Source organism: Molothrus ater, chromosome 8 (genome assembly GCF_012460135.2).
Source record: "Molothrus ater isolate BHLD 08-10-18 breed brown headed cowbird chromosome 8, BPBGC_Mater_1.1, whole genome shotgun sequence".
NCBI classification, from domain to species: domain Eukaryota; kingdom Metazoa; phylum Chordata; class Aves; order Passeriformes; family Icteridae; genus Molothrus; species Molothrus ater.
Window position 1 is genome coordinate 4,686,717 of NC_050485.2, and position 16,929 is coordinate 4,703,645.

Consider the following 16,929-nt stretch of genomic DNA (forward strand, 5'->3'; position numbering starts at 1 on the left):
TCCAGCTGCTCATCCCCAGCCTGGATCCATCCCAGGGGTTGTCCTGACCCAGGGGCAGCACCAGCACCTGGCCTTGTTAAACCCATAAAATTCCCATGGGCCACTTCTGGAGCTTGTTCAGGTCCCCCTGGGTGGCCCTGTCCTCCAGGAGAGTTTTAAAGTCACCATTTCTGCAGCAGCATTTGAGGGGTGAGCAAGTGTGTGCAGGAGAACAAGGTGAGCAGGAAAACATTTACCCCCAGCTGGAAATTATCCCTAATTTTAACCTTGCCAGTTACCCCTGGAGTAAACTGCTGGAAAATGAAGAAGCCACTTCCCAGCCACTGAAAGCATCACACAGAAGGAACTTGGGGACAACCACCCCTGTCATGCACTGGAGACTCCTGTAAATATCAAGCAGTATTCCCTTGGAATGGGTGGCAGTTCCCAGGAAGCATTTCCATGGCCTATTCCCACTGGGTGTTTGCCCAGCATTTACTAAAAAATCACTTCTTTTTTGTGTTCCAATCCCTTTTCCATTTTGCTGACTGTTCTCCAGGTTCTGGAAGGATTCAGGCTGTGATGGGAGGATGCTGAGTGAATGTGCTGGGCCATTTCTGCCAGCAGACAGACACTTGTAACCCACCACCACCACCACACTGTCCTTTCCCTCACTCCAAATCCTGGGTGCAGGGACTCTCCACCATTAATACAAACACATTTTATATTAATATTTGATTTTCCAACAGAACCCTGACAGATCTGTGGGGCTTTCTTTACACTCTTAAGTAGTAAATACTTAAACAAGGGAGAAAATAAGAATAATTCAATTTTCCACCTTGCTTTCCTTCTCCCCTCCCAGTAGGAATTACACTACCCTACCACAACCCCAGAATTTCTCATTTGGATCTTCCCTGGTCTGAAACTGTACCAGATGCTGTGCTAAGCCACAAAATCCTGCTTGGAGAAGTGCAGGAGTTAAATCAGTGGCAGGAGGGGTCATTATCACCTTGATCCACCAGCGAGTGCTTCTGCCACTCAGGGGAAGCTGCTCGTGCCTCGCCTCAGCCCGATAAATTTCGGTGCTTAAACAGCTGTAAATGCCATCCCAAGGCACAGATCTGGAATTCTACTCCCTGTATCCAAAGCTGGGTTAATGCCTTGTTTCCCAAAGGGAAATAAAAGGGATTTTTTTTTTTTTTTTTTACTGGCTCAATCTGTGAGGTTCCTGCTGTTGGTTCTGGCTGCCAGTGCCTGCTCACAGCCTCAAATCCAGAGTTATTTGTGGCATGGCATCCCACGAAAGGCAAAGTTTGGAATTCTGTATTGATTTACAGGATGACACCTCTAGAAAATAAAAGGGGAAAAAAATACCCCCCACACCCCCAAATCTTGTCCACCTGAGGAAGGTTTCCCCACAGTTTTCCTATTTTTTAAAAGTTTAGCTAAAATTGAGTTAATTTTAGATAACACAGCCCCCTCACTGCTGAAAAAAGTGGGAATTGTGATCTCTGTGCATTGTGGGAGAAGCTCTGAGCACCTGGACAGCACAAAGGAGCAGATGGGGATGGAATTTCCCTTGGATAATAAGCAGGGATGTCACTACTGACCACCAGCCCCAGGATCCTTCCCAGAGCTACACATGCTCACATGTTAGTTCAGAAATAAAGAAACAATTTCTGTTTTCCTCTCAGAAAATTGGGAGAAAATGAAGATCAGGAACAGAACTGACAGACTTTGCAATAAAAGTGAGGCAGTGAAATAATAACAGTGTCTTAAACAGGATTAAAATATAACATTTTACTCATTATTTCAAAGAATAGATTTTTTTTTTTCTTTCTTCCATCAGTCTTATCTGTATGTCCAGCCTCCAGCTTAACTCCAAACAGCTGTTTTAGCGCCGGTCCCAAGTGCAAATATGCCAAGAAAAAGGAATCAGGGCAAAGAAACATCTGGTGGGTTTGTTTTCCCCACGTGTGAGAGGCTACAGTGCATTTCTCTTGCCTGAAAACAAGCACCATTGCTCAAAATATTTGGTCAGAAACCTCAGCTTGAGAAGGAGGTATTGGACAGAGAAGTCACATGGACACCACATTGCAGACAGCTCCCAAAGACAAACATTCCCAGGGATCTGCTGGGGGACAACCTGGGCAAAGGGAAACCCAACACAGCCACAGCAGCACAAAGTCCTTTTACTGCCAGAGCAGGTCCATCCTCACCCAGACCTGGTGGTGAGGCCTCAGCAGCTGAAAGGGAAGAGAATGGTGCTGCCAATCTCTTCCTTGCCAGTTACACACATTTATCTGCTGGCTCTTCCAATCTTTCCAGAGGAATCCAGGTTGTTCTCACAATTGGTTTGGTTTTACCCCAAAAAAGTTTGCACAACAGAACAGGACACTTTTCTCAGGTGAATGTGGTTCTGCTTTTTTTTTTCTTTTGCTGTTTCATACTGGAGAAAACCACTTTTCTTTGTCTTTTTTTGGGTGTTGGTGACACCAAACAGTGAAAATTCTCAGCTCCCTGCCCAAGCTGTGACAACATACTCAAAACCTCAAGGTAAAACCAGAAATTGTAACCAGGTGCCTGAATTTATGTCGTGTATTTCACAGGTAATGGGTACTAAAAGTTTTGGAAACAACTCTGTGTGTGTGTGCGTCCTGAGACCCTTTGCCCTTACGAGATCTGTCTGCGCACGTTCACCTCATAAAATATTCCCTTTTTCTCCTTTCCCTGCGGGATCCATTTGTCTTTTCAGCACATTTGTGTTCAGTTAGCAGAGTGGAATGGTGATGGCACTGCTGAACCCACCAGCCAGCTGGGCTTGGGAATGGATCCATCCTCTTCCCATTAACTCCTCTTTAGTGCCTCCCACTGTCACAGGCTCATGGATCATCCTGCTTTATTCCAGAGGAATACAGCCATAGGATGACAATTACTGATAGAGCACAAAAGCTGGAGCTAGAGACCATGGAAAGAAGCAAACAGAACTGATGTGGGAAGAGATGAAAAGATGAAAAATTGACTGGAGAAGAAAATTGGAACGAGCTAATTTACAAAAGAAAATGAACAAACCACGGCCAGGTAGCTCTGAATAAGATTAATTGCTATACATTGCCTTCCTCTTTTGCAATTTTTATCTTATTTCAGCTTCTCTTGCACTTTTCTAAGTGGCAGTGCTATAATCTCAGGAACTTTGATTCCATAACTTTGCCAGCTGGGCGTTGTTTGCATAAATTGCTCTGACTTTGGAACTGGGACTCAAATTCCAGCAGCAGCCGAGGATTTGCTCCATTGACTCGGATGGGTTTATTTTTAATTTATTACTCTGAGGTCAGAAGGCAGAGCTCCGGATATCAGTCTTGAACATAAATAGACAATTCCCAAATCTAGACAGTAGAGCCACAAGTACCATACAGAAAAACAAAGCCAGGCAGGTGTAGAATTGTCTGGAGGGTTAAACCAATAGGGGCTGTGCATTTATTAGTAGTTTACTGTTTATTAAACAAGAACTCCAGATCCAAAAAGAACTCATTAATTGAAACCAAGTAGTGTTTAGTGAAATGGGAGCCTGTCAAAACTGGGGAGGACAATGTGAGTGCAAATTTTGTCTGGGAATTTTAAAGCGTGCCGTTTGTCATGGACAACGGATGTGCACCATACAAACTCCGTACGTCTGCCCCTGGGTGACAATAAAAAGCGCAGTTTATTATAAACCGAAGTAAAAACCAAAATTAAAAAAAAAAAAATCAACTAAAATCACAGTTTTGTCATTGGTATGTGGAGGTTGTTCCAAGGGCCCATCCAGAGCTCCTCCTCGTCGGACTGTGTGTGTTCACTGTGCGACTCCAAGGGCTCCTTGGCTTCCTCGTGGTCAACAACCGATTCCTGCTCGTCTGTGCTTTTCAGTTTGGCCGCCCCGGCCTTTGTCACTACATTTTCAGCCCCTATAGTAGAGGAAAAGGACACACTGCACGGCCTGGAGTTCATTTTGTCACCGGGGGATGGTCCCTTGGACAACGTGTTCAGCGGGACGCTCTCCTCGTGCGTCACCGCCAGCTTGTCCAGTTTCTTGAACTGCTTCCCCAGCCTCACTGGGGAGGTGACTTTTAAATTGTTGCCCAGGCAGGCGCGGCGGGTGCGCACCACGGAGCCGTTCTGGGCCACGTAGATGTTGCTGCTGCCGTTGGCTTGGAAGCCGGGGTTGCTCAGCCGGTTCCTCTGGCTGGAGTCGGGAGCGCTCTCCTCGCCCGTGGAGCTGGTCTCGTACTCCGGGTCCACCACCAACTTGATCCTCTTCTTCTTGGCCCACTGTTGGACAACAAAAAGAAATATCAGGGCAACCCAGCAGTTCATTTCCCTGCCCTTTCTGTTCTTGGATTAATGACTCTCATAGGTTTCTATTAATTTTTCACCTTTCCCCTTGGATGTGCGCAGAAACGGGAGGGCCCTGAGGAGGAAGCTGCTGTGTGAGGGATACCTTAAGAAACTACTCCAGGGTGTAAATTCTAGAAAGGTCTTGGAAGTTTTCTTCCCTTGCATTGTGAATTCTGTGCACTGGCCAGCTCTGCTTTGTGTGCATCACACATCCAGCAGAGAAAATCCCGGGACATACACCAGGGAAAATCTCAGGCGTGGCGCTGGCAAAACCGGCTGGTTACAAAAAAAGAGCAGCTCCATGTAAGGCTTTGTGACTGTTCCAGACAGGTGGGATCAGTGGAAATGCTCAGGAAGATGGTGGAGAAACCAGGCTTTAGGTTTATATAACTTAAATATATTTTCAAAGAATTAATGCAAACAATTTCCACGCTGCTGTGACTCTGCAGTAGCAGTGATTGCTCTATCGTGAGCACACAACCCCCACTAGTTATTATAATTCATAATTGATCTTTTAAAAATAAATGACTCCTTGCACCACAATGAAAAGAACTATTACCCTTCCTGAATGAATAATCCAAGCACTAAGATGCCATCACAGTTCACCCCCACTGCAAAACATACACAGGAACACAAGAAAAGCCAGTTTTTAGAGAAAAAATCATGCAAGGTACAAATAAGTGATTACTCTCAGCTTTTGAGAAGTTAAACTTGCTAAAAATTACTTGGATGCCTGTTTTATTGTTCCTCAAAAAGACAGACAATGTTCTTCACATGGATATATTCCAGTGGATCCATTCCTGCTTAGTTTAAGTGAGATTTACATGAAAACATTATGTGCAGATACAATGTTGTGCTATGTGGGGACACAAAGGGGCAGGTAAGTGACCATGGATTGAGTTTAAAGAGATGATAAAATAAAATAAAATAAAATAAAATAAAATAAAATAAAATAAAATAAAATAAAATAAAATAAAATAAAATAAAATAAAATAAACCACTGTACTGTGATAGGCAGGAAAGGCAGAAGTAATCCATTTCCTTTCCTGACCCAGCTCACTTGGACCTCCTGCCTCAGCATTCCTGGCTTGTGCATCACTGGTGTTTGCAACCTGAATCCTGTGATGCAGAAACAGCCCAATGCCAGGTCTCCCAGTTATCCCCTGCAGTTTTGGGAATGTTGTTTTGCTGCAATTCCACTTGTCCTCCCTGCAAACAGAGCTGACCTTGACAGCAGACAACTCACCTGAAGATTAGCAAATGTGTTAATACAATATTAACATATAGGATGAAAACATGGAGGATTTTTAGATCTTTACATCCTCCTCCTCATCATTTGCATCCTTCCCTAAATCCCATGTTTCATTGCTCCATGAAAACAAAACTTTCTTTATTTATGACTGAGTATATCTATAGTGTGTGTATATATATATGTATGTATATTTATAGATATATATCCACAGGGCTGGAATTAGTTTGGTTTTCCACAGTTCTCTCCCAAGAACAGTGAAATGCTGGATCAATACACTTTGCCCTTTCCTTTTGGCTGTCTCCAGCCTGTCAGCATTGCTTAGGAAAGACCACACAGAAGGCACAGCAAACAAAGCCACTCCTCACTGCAAACCATCACCTACTGTCACTCCTCTTTAAAAGGAGGTGGAATCACCCGTAGCCTCCGACTCTGTAACTCCAGTACCCGTGGCCTCATCTGACTGGGTCTGGCTGCTTTCCTGGGACACCTTTTTCCTTGTTTTCACTCCTTTCCTGTTGGTGTCAGAGCTCTGAGTCTCAGTCTCAGGGGACGTGGCAGTTTTCCCGGATGTGGCGCTACCTGAGCTTTTTGTCCCTGTGGTACCTTTGGAAGTCGCACTGATTTCACTGTCTAGGCAAGAAGATTCATTCTTACTGGCAGTGTCCTCCCTGTCACTGTCCTCTGGATCAGCCTCTTCTTCACTTTCCTCCTCACTGTCCTCACCAGGAGCAGCTGATACCGCTCCTTTGCTCCCTCCAGCAACAGCAGCAGCAGCTTTTGCGTTGGCAGTTTTAGAAACCACCTTGTTTGAGCTACCTCCTGTCTCCTCTGCCTCTTCCTCTTCCTCTGACACCTCTTCTATGGTGTCCTCTATTTCCACACTGGCAGAGGAGGTTTTGCTCTTGTAGCTGGATCCCGAGGTTTTCTTGTAGCTCGTGTCCCTGTCGCTACCCGAGGCAGTGGAGCTCACAGATTTCTGGCTGGAGCGTTTGCCACGGGAGCTGCCTGCCCTTCTTTTCACACTGGACATTTCCGTGCTTCGCCTGCTGCTGGACTCACTGGTCCCTGACCTGCTGTAGGAGCTCCGTGTGGATGAGCTCTTGGACAGGCTGCCATCCTCATCACTCTCAGACTCTTCCTCATCATCATCCTCTTCTGATGAGTCCTCCTCCGACCCGCTGCTGGAGCTGGATTCAGAGTCCTCATCCGAATCCCCCACATCTCCAGTTTCCTCATCCGAGTCCACGGTGCTTTCCGTGGCCTCATCCTGATCCAGGGTTATTTTCAAGTAGTCTTTGTCTTCTGACTCAGAGCTGCTGCTCTTCTCAGAGGACTCATCTGAGGTGCGCCTCCTCCTCCTCTTCCTCCTCCTCTCGTGGTCACTGTCCTCCTGCTCGCTTTCTGCCGTGATGCTGATTGAAACTCCCGACTTGGCTTCATCCTTTTCAGACCCTTCCTCTCCACGTGCCAAATCCTTGCCGAGGCCCTCCTGGAATTTCTTGGAGACGCTGATGCGCTTCAACACGTGGTTTAGTTTCCTCATGGAGGGCCTGGCATCTGTGGATTTCTGGAAGTAGCTTCCCCTGATCATCATGGGTTTGTCCCCATCCGCTTGGCGAGCCGACAGCAGCTTGGCATAGCTGGAATCTTTCCTACCTTTCACTTTCTGCATGATCATTGGGAATATCTTTGCTTTCTTCCACCGGGAATGGGCAGACTCAGCTCTTCCTGGTTTGTGGGCACTGACTGCCACACGACTTATATGCATCACTCCCCTTAGCCTCCTTTTTCCCTGGCTGCTCCTAAATCCTCTTCCAGGACCACGGCTGAGGTCCATCCCAACACCTACAGGTCTCCCTTCCATTTGAGGCCCTGCTGCCTGGCTTATACCTCTGCTGGGAGGGCCTCTGACTGGACTCAAGCCCTGAAAATTATGAAAATTAATTGATTACCACTTGAAAGAGAGTTATTGTGAAAACCTGTACCTTAAAATAGGGTAGGAGAAGGTGCAACATTTATTTCCCAGCATCAAAATGAACTTACCTGTTTTAGAACAGTTTTCTTACCAGAATTATGGGAAATGGTTGGGAATTTTAGAGTTTAGAAAGTTCTAGATTAGGCTGGAAATGCACAGCTACCTTACTCTGCAATGGGGTAAACACTGAAATGTTCTGTCTTCTCATTTAATAATGGATTAAGATCTGGCAGTCAGGACAATTGGACTTTTTCTCAAAATAAACATTTACACTGACTTTCTTCTGATTGCCACTGACATTTAAATTTTTTTTTTAGATTTCACTGTGAACTCTATGACAAAGGAGTTTAGGTACTGCTTTTCTCAGTGCAAAGTCATAATTTGTAGGAAGAATATTAGTAATAGACTTTAAGAGTCCAGGAGTGCTTTTAGCTGGAAGGGACCTTGAAGCCCATCCAGTGCCACCCTCTTCCATGGACCCGGACACTTTCCAACATCCCCAAGGCTTGGTTCCTCCAAGCCCTGTCCAACCTGGCCTTGGACACTCCAGGGATCCAGGGGCAGCCCCAGCTGCTCTGGGCACCCTGTGCCAGGGCCTGCCCACCCTGCCAGGGAACAATTTCTTCCCAATATCCAAGCTAAATTTTCCCTTTTTCAATCTTTAGCCATTCTTCTTGTCCTGTCACCACAGTTCCTGCTGAAGAGTCCTCCTCCAGCTTCCTTGTAGGCCCCCACAAATACTGGAATGTTTCTTTATTTGGTACTGATATAAAATGGAATTACCTAAGTCTAAGTGGATTTTTCTTTGAACTAAAACCAGATGTAGATACTAACAGAAACCCAGCAATTCTTTTCTGTGCCTAGAAAACAAAAGGAATTTAACGCTGACAAACTTTACAGGGCCAACAACGCTTAACACTGATCTACACAAAACCTAATTCCAATCAATTCCAGCGTACAACTGGTGAGGTTTGGCGGCCCTTCAAGCTGTTAAAGGGACAGAATGATCCCTCCAGAGCTGGTTCCTTACCTCCTCGGCTGCTGGCCCGTGGGGACTGTAGTAGTAGCCACCGTCGCTCTCCACCACCACCTCGCCGTACTCGTCGTACATCCCCGACGGGGACAGCAGGCGCCGGCGGCTCCCGTACTGCGGCAGCTCGTACCTGCCAGGGACACCAGAGCTCCTCAGGACAGCCCAAATGTGCTCACACCTCTCGCCACACTGCCAGCACTGCACTTGTTCACATCCACAGCGATGGGAACGGCTTTCCTTGTTTTACTCCCTCCTTTTTTCCCTCAGTGGCAACCAAATCCCAGATATCCTGCTGCTCCAACAGCCACAAGGCCCTCAGGGTAACCTGAATTTTGGGGTCTGCTGGATCAGTCAAAACCTCTCTAAGGACATCAAGCTTCCTTCAATCCACCTGTTTTTTAGGGGAATCTTTCTTAACAATCATAGCAGGAAAGAGCAGGGTCCCTGGGATCAGTTCTGGGGAATGTCAGCAGGAATTCCTGAAGAGCTGCAGTCCAATGGGATTTATCAGAACAATAAGGATGGGGTTTCTAGAAGGAAATTTAAATGCCAAAAGACAGGATGGAGTTTTCTGAGGGAAATTTAAAAAGGTCACAGGGCAGGATGGGGTTTTCTGAGGGAAATTCAAAAGGCCACCAGGCAGGATGGGTTTTTTGAGGAAAATTTAAAAGGCCACAAGGTAGGATGGGTTTTTTGAGGGAAATTTAAAAGGCCACAAGGAAGTGTGGGGTTTTTTTTGAGGGAAATTCAAAAGGCCACCAGGCAGGATGGGTTTTTTGAGGAAAATTTAAAAGGCCACAAGGAAGTGTGGGGTTTTTTTTGAGGGAAATTTAAAAGGCCACAAGGAAGTGTGGGTTTTTTTCTGAGGGAATTTTAAAAGGCCACCAGGCAGGATGGGGTTTTCTGAGGGAAATTCAAAAGGCCACCAGGCAGGATGGGTTTTTTGAGGAAAATTTAAAAGGACACAAGGTAGGATGGGTTTTTTGAGGGAAATTTAAAAGGCCACAAGGAAGTGTGGGGTTTTTTTTGAGGGAAATTTAAAAGGCCACAAGGAAGTGTGGGGTTTTTTTTGAGGGAAATTTAAAAGGCCACCAGGCAGGATGGGGTTTTCTGAGGGAAATTTAAATGCCTAAAGGCAGGATGGGGTTTCTTGAGAGAAAATTTAAAAGGCCACCAGGCAGGATGGGTTTTTCTGAGGGAAATTTAAAAGGCCAGCAGCTGGCTGGAAACTGGGAGAAGAAAGAATTAATCCCTGAACACAGAAGAGAAGGAAGTGATAGAAATTAATCTTCCAGGACCAGAAATACAGACACTAAGGGTATAAACCCAGCATGAGGGAAGGGATGTGCGCTCTGTAAGTGGAATAATGACATCCCTGAAGAAGCAGGGAGTTATCACACACCCCCTTAACCTCTGAAAAGAGTTTTGTTGTTGGTTCACGCCTTTGTGGACACAAAGATTAAAGTAATCCTTAGGTGAAGGGAAGTCCCACGATTAACTGCTGGAATAATAAACATCACCAGCCTGGAAAAGCAGCACTTTCAGAAATAAAGAGGAAAAATGGAACTATACCCGTGCTCATAACTGTAGTAATCCTGGCCATAGTATTCCTGCCCTGGATCAATGCCAGACTCCATACTCAACTCCTGGAAAAGAGAAACACTGATTGAATGCAAACAGTGTGAAAAAGGCCCAAATGTAATTACTGATTTTATTATTCTTTATTATGTAATTACTTCTTCTGACTGCAGAAATGATCCCCATCCTGTAGCACAAAAATACCAATGTCTCACATTTGCTCTTATTGCTTATTCTGGAAATAATTTTGGGCCTAAAAGATTGGAAATAGAAAGATTTGCAATTGCACTGCACAGCAAGGTGCTAAAGCTTCCAGCACCAACTGCTCAGCTCAGCTCCAGCTGCAGTAATCCATCAGCAGCTGACTGACACCAGCAAAAAATCAGCAGTTGGAGAGCAATGGAATCATTCTGCTGGGAAATCTGAAACTGTGGGATGAAGCCAGTGGGAGCCACTGAAAGATGCTCATGGGGAAAATCACAGATCCCAGGGTGGTTTGGAAGAGACCGCAAAGCCCATCCATTCCCACCTTTCACTCTCCCAGGCTGCTCCAAGCCCCACCCAACCTGACCTTGGAAGAGCCAAGATGCAGTAAATTTAAGGTATTTAATTAAAATAACATAACTGGGCTCACAATGCCAGAACTTTGCTGTTTATCTAAGAGCCAGGAGGAAAAAATTACCTGAGACAGACAAGTTCTTATTAGAAAATGATGTAAAAACCATTTCAAAACTTACAGAACAATTAAGAAATGAAAAATGATTGTACCTCTGGTCTGAGAAGAGAAGGTCTCAGCAACTGCTGTTGCTACAAAAGAAAATGAGAAAGTGGTTAATTAGGCAGCAACAATTAAAGTGCAGATAATTGGTGTCTAAGATTAGTAAAAAATCCCGAAACCATAGGTCCTTTGGAACTTTTTTATGGCAGGCAGCTGGAGACTTCCATCCCCTGTGAGAACACAGAGCTCCTGATGCAGTAAAATCCTTTCACAGTCCACCATTTATTTTGCCTAAATACAAAACCAACTTCCCAGTTTTTGTGGTGATTGCCTGACATATTTAACTCAAGACCTTCTGTCAGAGGACAAGAGAACTAAGTTCCATATTTAAATTAAGAGACACAAACCAGCTGTGCAAAGAGAGGAAAAAAAAATCAGCAAATATCAACCTTTGTGATAGAAATGTATTTTGGAGAACTTTCCAATTATCAAATGAGATTGTACTGAAGGAAACTCTTCTCCCTGTTATTCATTTCTGGAGAAAATGATACTGCAGGAGCAGCAGACCTCACAGAGCTGCAGGGAGGTCCTTGGAGCCCCATCCCTGCCTGGCAGGTGATTGGGTGTGACACTGGAAAACACATCAGGGTGGAGGGAATTCCCTGGGAAGCTCCTTCTGGCAGCTCCTTCAGCAGCAATCTCTGAGTCTGGAGGTCACACTCCTGCCACAGTGGATCTCAGCCCCCAGGGGATCTACAGCTCATGAACTTCTTGAAGCACTTTCAATTTCTGGTCTCTAAAGCACTCAGGAGTTCCCCACACACAATCCCAGACTGGGTTAGGTTGGGAGGGAATTTTAAACTCAGCTCATCCCACCCCTGCCATGGGCAGGGACACCTTCCACCATCCCAGGCTGCTCCAAGCCCTGAAGTCCAACCTGGCCTTGGGCATTGCTGGGGATCGAGGGGCAGCCCCAGCTGTGCCAGGGCCTGCCCACCCTGCCAGGGAACAATTCTTTCAAATATCCCACGTAAATTTCCCCTGTGCCAGTCTGAAGCCATTCCCTGTGCCCTGTCCCTGCAGTCCCTGTTGCAGGGTCCCTCTCCAGCTCCCCTGTGTCCCTTCAGGCCCTCGAAGGAGCTGTGAGGTCTCCCCACACCCTTCCCTTCTCCAGGCTGAGCATTCCCAGCTCTCCCAGCCTGGCTCCAGACCCCCTCAGCATCTCCATGGCCTCCTCTGGACCTGCTCCAACAGCTCCATGGCCTCCTCTGCAGAACAGTGCACAGAATTCCAGGTGGGGTCTCACAAGAGCAGAATAGAAGGGGAGACTCCCCCATTCCCCTGCTGCCCACACTCTTGGGCTGCATGGGAAAAGCACACTGGTATAATCAATATTTGAAAGGTAATTGGGCTCTGGCCTTACCTCTTGCTGTGCATATCCTCGCCTAGAAGTCAGAAAAAGACAAGAAATAAATTAGTATAATGCTGTGAGCCTGCACAAAGATGCCCATTACCATTCTCACTGGAGAGGGGTGAAAGAGAATGTAATTAGAAATATAATTAGCATGGAAAGAAATACATATCTCTAATACCAAATATGTTTTCCTTTGGGTTTGCTCTGGACACAGGGATTGTTGCATGAGAAAGGTTGGAGATGCTTTGGGATCTTTCCCTGCTTTAGATTGTGAATGGATGAGGAGAAATCCCCAATCCCCATGAGCCAGAGCATCCAGAGGGACTCAGCACAGGGAAAGGGGGATTGGGAGAGGCCCTGTCCTTTCCCCTCCCTGCTGTGCCACCATCCACAGAGGGACTCTGTTCCCTCACACGTCTGCTCAAGCAGTGAAACAACTTCTCCTTCTCCAGGACTTTCTGTATCCATCAGGAATTACCCTGGAGCGTGTATTACTAATTTCTTGTACCAACATTATCATTCCAATTACACCTTTCCTAACATTTGCTCAGTGTGGGGGAGGCAGAACCCCCTTTTTTTTCTTTTTGCTATCTGCTGTTATTTTGCCACAGACTTTGTGCTTCTGATCTTATGGGAAATTTATTGTTGGTTTAATTAATTTTCTTGGAGCCATTCCTGGGCACGACCAATGCATTTATGTCTGTCAAGTTCTCTATTTTCACGTTTTGTGCTTGAAAATTGAAATGGTTTCGGCAAAACAAAAATTTAGGCCTTGGAATTTTTCTTTAGGATAAATCTGGATTGTTTTTATGATGGTTTTTAAGAAGGAAAGGGTAAATGCTCAAAATAATGTTAGGCTTAACCTAGGACACAGCCAGCAGTCATGGGGAAGTCTTTAATTACACTAAAAAAATAATAAAGACCAGAGAAATCCTTTTAATTCTTTAATATCCCCATCTCTAAATCTTCCTATTAATATTCAGCAGATGGAATTGATTATCAGCATTGAATTAATGCTGTCGCCTATATAATATAAACCTCATGGCCAGCTGAAATGAAGATTTATCATCCAAAGATGATCTGTGACTCTTCAAAGCCCACTTGAGGGGGGCTGGATTTAGTTCCCATATCGCCTACAACAATCTTCAGACAAAGGAGGTCTGAGGAGAAGGAAGTCTATTACTCTTAATTGCACTATATTGCAGATTAAAGGCATAATATGAGTAATTCTAATTAAATTTGGAATTCAACTTTCATAAAAATAGCACCATGCTGAGTTTTGCTGATATTTCTTGAAAGTTTTGTGTAGCTATGATTAGAAGGAACAAAAAGTCCCCAAAAGGCATAAAACACCCATTTCATTCACTACAGCACAAGGATCAATTCTGGCACAGAGACAAAGGTCAGGACAACATCATTTGTTTCCAGGAAGGAATGAAAGCTCTCCATAGAGGGAGGGATTGCTTCTGGGAAATGCTCTCAGCCAGACTTCACTGCAGTCTGGGAATCTTCTGTGTGGAATGGGAAGTAAGGCCATGGAGCCTGTGAACATGTGGGGTAACAGGACAGCCAGAACACATAGTTGGTACTCAAGGGGAGAGACAAAGCCAGAATGAACTCATGTGGACAAGATGTCCCAACATTTCCCTGCTAAAAGAGGTTAGAGGAACTGGGATTTGCCTAAAGCAGCATTTCCCTAATTCCTGGCACCCCAGCAGGCATCTGCTCTTCCACAACTTCAATCTCTTTTCATATCAAAAGCAAAATCATCATAAATCCCAAATACTACAGATACTCCTCAGAGGGAACAACTACTTATCAGTTTTGCCCTGGGTCCTCAAATGGAGATTTTCCTGCAGTTCAGAGCTGGAACTGAGGACAAATTGGGAAGGAGGATGAGTAATGACAACACTGTGTTTCAATTCCAGCTCAGGACTTGGCCCCGTCAAGGTGATGATGGAAGGATGAGAGATACAGACAGGGTCACAGAGGACCCCAGCTGACCAAATCAGGCAACCTGGGAGGGCTAAATTATATATAAATATAAATTATTACAGATGTTCAACTTGCTACCAATTCCTATCCTGGATCTAATCCTTTGTAGCACTGCAGCACCATGGAATTGTGGAATGGTTTCGGTTGGAAAGGACCTTTATGCTCATCCTCTTCCACCTCCACCCACTTTCCACCATCCCAGGCTGCTCCAAGCCCCATCCAACCTGTCCTTGGACACTTCCAGGGATGCAGGGGCAGCCCCAGCTGCTCTGGGCACCCTGTGCCAGGGCCTGCCCACCCTGCCAGGGAACAATTCCTTCTCAATATCCCATCTAAATCTCTCCTCTTGTGGTTTAAAATAATTTCCCCTGCACCACCCAGACATCTCAATGGACAGAATTTCCCTGGTACAGCTTCTTTCCCAGTCTAACAGAGTAATTTTTTAAACAAAGGCTATGAAAAAATGCAACAAAGGTTGCATTATATCCAGAAAAATTAATCCAGTTTTGTAAAGTTTTAAATTTCATGAAGATTTCCAGAATGAGAAAGTAAATGCACCCCATCAGTGAAGAGCTGATTGCCAAGACCCCCTCCCCATTTCAGACTGTTCTGAAATGATGAAATTAAATATTCAAACTGGAGTTTCTGTGTGATGTCCACCCTTTCTTAAGGAACATCCCAATTAATTGTACCCAAACTGAACCATTGGAGTTTATGCTGTGAATGACTAAACACCTCCACTTTTGCTATGTGACCTTACACACCCCAAAATCGGTCCCTATTTGTGTCATAGCTCACTGGGGATGTAAAGATTTGCATGACAGCCACTGTTCATAAGCTCTAACATGGGACTTGGGTACTTAAATCTGAATTTCTGTCTTTGGGGTTGAACCAGTCTGAACATGAGCAGCCCAATAATTTGTCATGCCCATCTCTGCCCTCTTCCCACTGTCCCCTCACCAGGAGCATGGCTGGGACACAGAAGGGAACATTTAAGCCATATTCCCACTCTGGCTCTTCAATCCTAAAAATTTTCTACCTAATAGATGCTGAGCTTTGGGGATATGATTAAAACATTGCAGTCGTGCCACCTTTGGAGAACTGAGCATCAAAAATGTGCACATCTCATAAATGACACAGATTCTGTTACAGCAAAAATAGGACCATAGGAAAATCCCTCCCCTCACACATTTAGCTACTCCTACACCTACCTTGATCCTACAACCTATCCCAACAAGGGTTTTAAGTAAAGGAAAATTCTAATGGATCAGCAGAACTTGTGCGAGGGTGTTCATGGAGTTTGGCACTGGGACAAAGAGAAACTACCTTGAGCAGCTTTTGACTGAAGCATCCAGACATGTCCTAACTGCAGACTTCAAAAACAAAACAAAAAAACAACCCAAAAAAACCAAACAGGAGAAAAGAGAAAAAGCCAAGCACCATGAAAATGTTGAGTCTGATAAACAGTCTAATAAAGAATTAATTACCTTTTTGCTCAGAATGACAACGTTGATACTGAACTGGAGTTTTAGTTTTGCTTCATTAGGTAATATCTGCCTTTCCCAAGATGGTTTTTCAAAGTTGTCATATTAAACTTTTTAGATTTTGGCAAAGGACTGAAAGGAAACTTGCAAGCTGAACCAAACATTTAAATGCCCAAACTGCTGTTACTTACCATTTTTCAAGGGACAAGCTAATTTACCTTATATATAAATTTATAACTGACATACTTTTGTAAATGTAAACATCTGATTTAGACCACGGCGAGCAAAAAAGCTGGTAAGTAAATCCGCATTATGTGGATTTTTACAAGTACGTGGAAACCCTTCACCTGGTGACACTAATCAGAGTGACTTTATTACAATTTAAGTGAGATGTTTCAGCTCATGACAGACCAGCATGGAAATTAAAGAGAGACAGCAACAACATGCACATGCAAAATCATAAAAAACAAACAACAAATGCTTTGTACATGAAAGAAATTTAGAAAATATAAATTTTTCACATGCAGTTACAATATAAAAAAAATGCAATGGAAGGCAAAAGATGGAGAACAGGAGTGGGGACACCGCTGAATTTGCTGAGAAACCAAGAGCAAACCCATCTTCTGACTGCAGACTGGAACTGAGCTGCCAGAAAATGTCAGCAGAGCAGAGCCCAAGGAGCAGGGAGATGCAGTATGGATTTATGGAATGCCTGGGTTGGAAGGCACCTTAAAGCTCATCCCATGGGCAGGGCCACCATCCCAGGCTGCTCAAGGCCCATCCAATAACCCGGCTCACCAAAGCTGAGCCTGCTACTCCCAGGCCTTCCTTGCTTTGACGCCCAATGTGTGGCAGAAGATTCCTTCCAGGTGGGGAAAAATTCCTTCCTTTTTATGGGCAAAGCAAGAGATTCCAATCACAGCTGCAGGAAAATCTGACTGACGTTACCTACAGTGAAGGCTGCTTAAAGAAGTATGGAGCCTGCTGCCGTCTATGCCACATCCTTGGGTAAAAATGGACAGTTTCCCCCAAGAATTTCCAGGAGACAAAGAACCAGCAAGATGCAGTTCTGAGAAAACAACTTGGAGAATTGTATTTTACATCACAAATTTCCGAGCGAACGGGAA

The 16,929-nt window shown here is 44.8% G+C and overlaps 1 protein-coding gene across 7 annotated transcripts in view; it reads right to left on the reverse strand.

Annotated features, from left to right (window-relative positions):
- Window positions 1-1,754: 1,754 nt before the first annotated feature.
- Window positions 1,755-16,929, reverse strand: part of PCDH15 (protocadherin related 15) — a 639,096-nt gene continuing 623,921 nt past the window's right edge. For 6 of the 7 annotated variants that reach the window (XM_054515533.1, XM_054515534.1, XM_036385473.2 and 3 more), the window contains 5 exons: window positions 12,333-12,354; window positions 10,960-10,998; window positions 10,186-10,259; window positions 8,611-8,743; window positions 1,755-4,287 (listed from right to left, as the gene is read on the reverse strand). In XM_054515533.1, the coding sequence (XP_054371508.1) occupies window positions 3,736-4,287; window positions 8,611-8,743; window positions 10,186-10,259; window positions 10,960-10,998; window positions 12,333-12,354 (820 nt within the window). In that variant the 3' untranslated portion in view covers window positions 1,755-3,735. Of the gene's footprint in view, window positions 4,288-6,110; window positions 7,530-8,610; window positions 8,744-10,185; window positions 10,260-10,959; window positions 10,999-12,332; window positions 12,355-16,929 lie in introns of all 7 variants that reach the window. The other variant, XM_036385480.2, reaches the window with a different exon arrangement.